A 6,000-nucleotide genomic window follows, 5' to 3' on the forward strand; every position below is an offset into this window, starting at 1 on the left:
GTGTAGTGAAGTTCATTGATCATGGCTTAACCTTAAAGCCATTTTTAAACAATGTCACTCTTACAGTTAGAGGATTTTGCCAAGTATTTCCAGGAGCTGCTTAAAATCCCCTGGTTTTGTGATATCTTGTTCTGCCTATATCTAATGGATTTGTACACAAATCTGGGGCAGAACAGGGCTTTCGAGGAGCACTGCTCAAGGGCTCAGCCACAACTAAATGTGTTTCCTGTGGGGTTAAGGCAGGCTGGCTATGGTTTAGGGCATGCAGTTGTGAGTGGGGCCAAGTCCAGTTTTGTTATTGTGGTCCATCACCACAATAACAAAACAACCTGTTAGTCCACATAAAGTCCCACCTCTCTTAAGGCATAAAATATGCCCTGCAATCAATATTAAACTATAAACTAGCAGGAAAGTTTATGCCATGAAACCTTGATTTTTGATTAGATCTGAGGCAGTTCTTCCCTGTGAGGGTGCTGAGGTGCTGGCACAGGGTGCCCAGAGAAGCTGTGGCTGCCCCATCCCTGGCAGTGTTCAAGGCCAGGTTGGACACAGGGGCTTGGAGCAACCTGCTCTAGTGGAAGGTGTCCCTGCCTGTGGCAGGGGGTTGGGACTGGATGAACTTTAAGGTCCCTTCTGACACAAACCAGGCTAGGATTCCACAGTCCCCCAGGAAAATGGGCAGAAACCTTTAGTTAGTTACCCATGCAAAGACAGGCTGGGATAATGATGATAATTTAACTCCCAAGCGGTTCTATGCTGGTTTTCTTATCTTTTCATTAAAAATAAGTCAATGGGATGCCTCATTCTTAGCTAGATGGTACCCTAACACCAATAAATTAAAGTATACTACCCCAGTGTTTCTGAAACTAATTCACAATCCTGGATGTTATGGACACATGCAGAGCTCCTGAAAGAAGGATCCACCCAACACCTGATCCCAGGCACAACACAATTTCAACCTTCCCTACTTTTCATCTTCAACTGAGTTAGGTTAGGAGCCTAATTTGTGGCCTCTGTCCCAGATGCATTTCCCACCTGGAGGTGTAGCTTTAATTCTAATCAACAGAAACATCCCTTCCGGCTCTCATATGAATTTACTGGCTCACGGATTTCTTTATGCTCTTTTAGAAAATTTACTCAGAAGGTGCTCCCAAAACTGAATTTGTAAATCTGAAGCCTTTTTTTTTGAATTGAAAGACTTAAAATTGGGGGTTTTCCCTAAATTTTATTCCTACTTCAAGAGGAAATCCTAAGCCTTAAACTTCTAATTATTCTGCCAATGTAGTTTACTACATCCTCTGTTAATCTTAGGAAATGAATAAGCAAGAATGATTTCTGTGTAGTTTGTCTCTCTTTTCAGTCTAAATCTTGGCAAGAAAAAAAAAAAGAAGGAAAAAAGAAAAATCCAAGACCAAACAATAAACCCAGAGCTGAAAGAAGCTTTTGTCCTTCTTAAGCATCTCTCATTAGTGCTCTAGTTCCCTGCTGCTATTAAATGTTTTACCAAGCATTAATAGGGAGGTTTTGAAGCCAGAGCAGCAACTGTTCTTGACCTTCTAGGTCTATGAAACAAAAAACTTCAAATGTTGGCTTCCTTATAATAAGGTAAAAACTGAGAATCTGGGGCTAGAAATATTTAGCTTTCTAATTGATACAGAAATCAAGGAGAAGTAGGTAGATAAGTATCTATAAAGATATAAGTCAAAATTGTTAAGTTGGACTGCAGTATTTTGGGGTTTTTTCCTAGTCATCTATTCTCCTGCTTCAAAAGTTTTACTAATCAAATTCTGAACTAGCCCCATCTGAATACCAAGTGCTGAACAACAGATCGGTTCCTGGCCATTTTATAGTCAGAAGTGGCCAATGCAATGGCTCTGTATTCCAGAAACAAACCCTCCAACCCTTCCCTTTAGAAGCATGAGCTTTCAGTGCCCCACTTTTAGCATCACCATATTCTTACCTTACCCATTTGTAACAGTTTTCCAGCTCTAGGAGTCACAATCTTCATTAAAATAGACAAAAAAGCTCTGTCCCTCACCCTCCGCAGTTGTTAAATCCGGCTTCACAAGCAAGTCTGCAACCTCAGTGTAACACTGATGTCTAAAGGGTTCAACTGCAGAAAGCTGTCTCTGTTTGTTATTCAGCATAGCACAAAATAATATGCAATTGAAATAAGTATAATCATACTTTGAAAGCACTTACAGACTATCTGAAGACTAAACTGATAGGTGACTATAGGAACCAAGCTAAAATGAAAGCTTTTGCAAAGATATAGTATAATCTTCTGTGTGATATTACTATCATCACAGAAGGGCATCGTGACATCTATCCCATCTAATCACACACCATTAGTAAGGAAGACATGATTATCAAACAAGACCTTCTGTAAAATTGCAACCTTTTAAAGAACATGTCAATAATTGCTATAACTGCAGTGTATGATTCTATAAGCAGAGACAGACATTTTTGTCTTCCAAGTAGCACTGCCCACTGCAAATGCTGCTACACCAGGGACATCAGAGCTGGCAGAGCTTTAAGTGTGTCCACAGCAAAAGTCACCCATAGATGCAGATCAGCTGCACGGCGGCATGAATTCTGCAGGACTCTGGGCAGATGGTGATTAGACAGAGAAACCTGCCTTTACCCAAGTAGACAGCCATTCCCTCTCCGCCTGCTAAGGAACAACTCCTGCCATGTTAATGGTTGCATCTAAGTTTCCGATAATGTTTAGGATAACATCCCCATCTGAAACCAGTATCATGACCTGGTAGATTTATTCTGAATTGTAGGCCTCAAGTACTCTTGAGTTACTAGAATCATTCGTTAATGCATTTCTGACCCTCATCTGAGGGAGGCATAGGAAGGTGAAAACCAGACCTCATGGTGATGTGACAGCAATGCTCAGAGTGATCAAGAATGCAAGACCTTGGTAGAGGACAGATGGAGTCCCCAGTACTCACACAGCGCAGTGGTGAGCTTCTCTGGCTGGTCGTAGTGCACCATCGCAACGCAGAGTGTGTTGAGGGCAACCACGCAGAGGACAACCCAGTAGAAGCTCTGAGCTTTCACCATGCGCCGGATGAAGAACCGGAACATCTTCTCTTTCCTCCTGAAGTAGGACGAGCTCTCATTCTTCCCACTCTTCAAACTGGCACGGGCAAAAGGAGACCCTGGCATAGAAAGAAGAGTCACCACACCACATCCTGGCCAGCAAAAGGCTGGAGGATATTCCTGGGCACACAGATCCACACCCAAGCACCAGAAACACAGCTGAGCAGAAAGCTGGGACATTGACTATGGGCTGAGCAAGGGATTCTTGCTTGCAATGACATCATGAGAGATGAAGGCTGGGATTTTAAGACTTCATGAATGAATGCCCAGCTCCACCATCTAAACAAACTAGGCTTCCAACTCTATGACATAATCTTTAATGTCCAAGTTTAACTCATAACTTTTGGGTTCCTGGTTGACGAGATACAGCAAGAACCTGACAGAGTGGTATCAACTGTTCATACTGATCACATCCTCTTGGAGGTGAGTAGCTGGCAACAGGAAAGCTAGTCCCTATTCCCCCTACTCCAAGGACCAGGCCTTACTACTGAATTGAGTGAAGTCTCCTTATTTCACCCTCTGACTTCACGTATTTCTACAGCAGAGGGCTCAACGTGCCTCTCCACTTCATATTTTGGGCACAGCTACTCATTTGTACCAATTCTGCCTGTATCAGCTACATTTTGAGTCTGGTCTGAAACCCTGGAAAAGAGTCAAATGTTTTAACAATAGGAAGCTGACAGAAGAAATGATTTCTAATGTAAGCTCTCCCCCTGTGGCAGCAGGCACTCTTCAAATGAATGATGAAAAGGCAATCTCCAGCCAGTGCTGAGGCAGGAGAAATCAGCACACATTACTCAGACACATGTATCCCTTGGATTTCATCTGCAACAGCCACAGACACTGTTGCCAGCAGGAAAAATTGTGATTGCCACAGGCTGCCCGCTACCTGTTTCCTGCTGTGCTGGCACCCCTCAGAGACTGCTAGCAAACCTTGCTTATAGAGGGTTTGTGGCAAGATGTTTTGTTTCACTGGAACAAGCTGCCCAGGGAAGTTATGAATGCTCCATCCCTGGAAGGATGGAAAAGAAGGGAAGCCAGGTTGGATGGGGCTTGGAGCAACCTGCTCTCGTGGAAGGTGTCCCTGCCCATGGCAGGGGGTTGGAACTAGATGAGCTTTAAGGTCCCTTCCAACACAAACCATTCCATGATTCTAAGATAATGCGCTATTCTCCTCCCCCATCATGGGATGGAGCCTCCCAGTAAGTAGGGCTGAGCAGGACGCACATGGTCCTGTCTTGGACAAAGCATCATGAGAGCAGATGACTTGCATGGGCTGTCGCTGGAGATGGCCGAGTTACATGAACAAAGTGTTTAAGCTGTGGCAGCTGAATTTTTGAGTGTGCTCCCTTACATTGCAACCCTCGGCAGGGTGGGACTCTCACCCTATTTTATCCTGCAATAATATCAAACACAGCACCCATAGAAAGGACGAAGCATCCAGATGTGATGGCAATGGGTTCTCCAAGCCTCACAGCTACACAAGAGCATGCTGTGCTGTGTTCCCAGTAGAAAACAAGCTCTCTGCTCCATGCCACATTTTGGCTCTCCACCGACATACCAAATGCAGAGCTGACCCTGGCCAGGCTTTGAACAAGCTCCTTCTGGAAAAGCTCAGTGTGATGTTCTGTTGGTTTGATAATCCTGCCTTCAGCAGTTAAAAAACAAAACAAAACAAAATCATACTACTCATCTATTGCTTTAAGAAAAGAAGATGAAATACAGGTTACAATAGAGGTTACACCATATTGTAGTACTGTTTAGCAGATGAAGACTTCTCAGATGTTCAAGTCAGTCTGTACTCTCAGATCTGCATGGCCATAGTCTGCTGTCCTTTTGCCCCCTTTCTACTGGCTCTAATGATCTTCCAGAAAAGAAAAGCAGCAGTATTTAAATTGATCGAAATAGAAAACACCCAATTCTCCAACCTCCGCTGTCTGGCAATTAAAAATGTCCTATGCCTGGTACAGTGTAGAGGGTGGGAAGCCAGAAGGAGTCAGCATCTACTGCTGCACACTTATTAGTGTGGAAAGAAAGGCTGAGAGTTCGGAGGAAAGAAAAGGATAAATGTTAAGAACAACTCCAGAGAACACACTGGGAAGTCTTTACCACTATAGAGCTTTATAATATAATTATAAGGCTCATTGAGGTACTTGTGTTTGAATTAAAGTGCAATGTATTCAGTCAATGGCCAGCAAGAGACCTGTCAGAGTCTCTACCACTCTGATCTGCATCTTCACTCAGTAATTATATTGCTGGTTCTTCCACGCTCCTTATGCTCCCATCAGCAAAACATTACAGGAAACCATCCAAAAACCCCTCTCTCAAAAACATATTCTTCATGCATAATTGCCCATCTGATGTGATTGTTTATGTTATGCAGAGTTTCAGCCTTTTCAGGAGCCTGCACAAGTATCTGCTTTATCCATTTCTTCTTTTCCGCCTTGTTCCATGAATCAAAGTCAAAAACACTTCTCCCAAGTGGGTGAACCACTTGCAGAAGGTAGAAAGCACTGCTGTTATTTTCCCTGCCATATGCTCCTAAGATAGTTCCCAGCTCTGCATCAGATTATCCACAAGTCCAGATGCTCCGTCATCCGTTGCCACCTGAAATGCTGAATTTCAAGATCTGCTTGTGTGGCATGGGTGCCCAAAGCCTGGAGGGACTTGGATGCAAATGCAGAGATCTCAGAATTACTGCCACAAACGTTCCAAAACTGACCATTCCTTGTTATCCATGCAGGGATCCGAGGTGCTCAGAATAAAACAGAACAAAAATGCACACAGTTGCTGCATTTTTGTCCTCCTTCAGCAACAAACCTCTCATACAAGTGTCAATTATTCACAAAATCTGCAGTCCGCTAGGCCTGGGTGACTGTGGTGGTTCAG

The 6,000-nt window shown here is 43.6% G+C and overlaps 1 protein-coding gene across 1 annotated transcript in view; it reads right to left on the minus strand.

Moving 5' to 3' along the window:
- The window catches only part of LOC104406789 (voltage-dependent N-type calcium channel subunit alpha-1B-like), a gene marked incomplete at its 5' end in the record, with an annotated part of 286,797 nt that overhangs the window by 122,546 nt on the left and 158,251 nt on the right, over positions 1-6,000 (minus strand). Inside the window, 1 exon segment of the mRNA XM_010015879.1 lies at positions 2,961-3,170. Coding sequence (XP_010014181.1) covers positions 2,961-3,170 — 210 coding nt within the window.

This window comes from Nestor notabilis, unplaced genomic scaffold (assembly GCF_000696875.1).
Source record: "Nestor notabilis isolate BGI_N333 unplaced genomic scaffold, ASM69687v1 scaffold5096, whole genome shotgun sequence".
Classification (NCBI taxonomy): Eukaryota; Metazoa; Chordata; class Aves; order Psittaciformes; family Psittacidae; genus Nestor; species Nestor notabilis.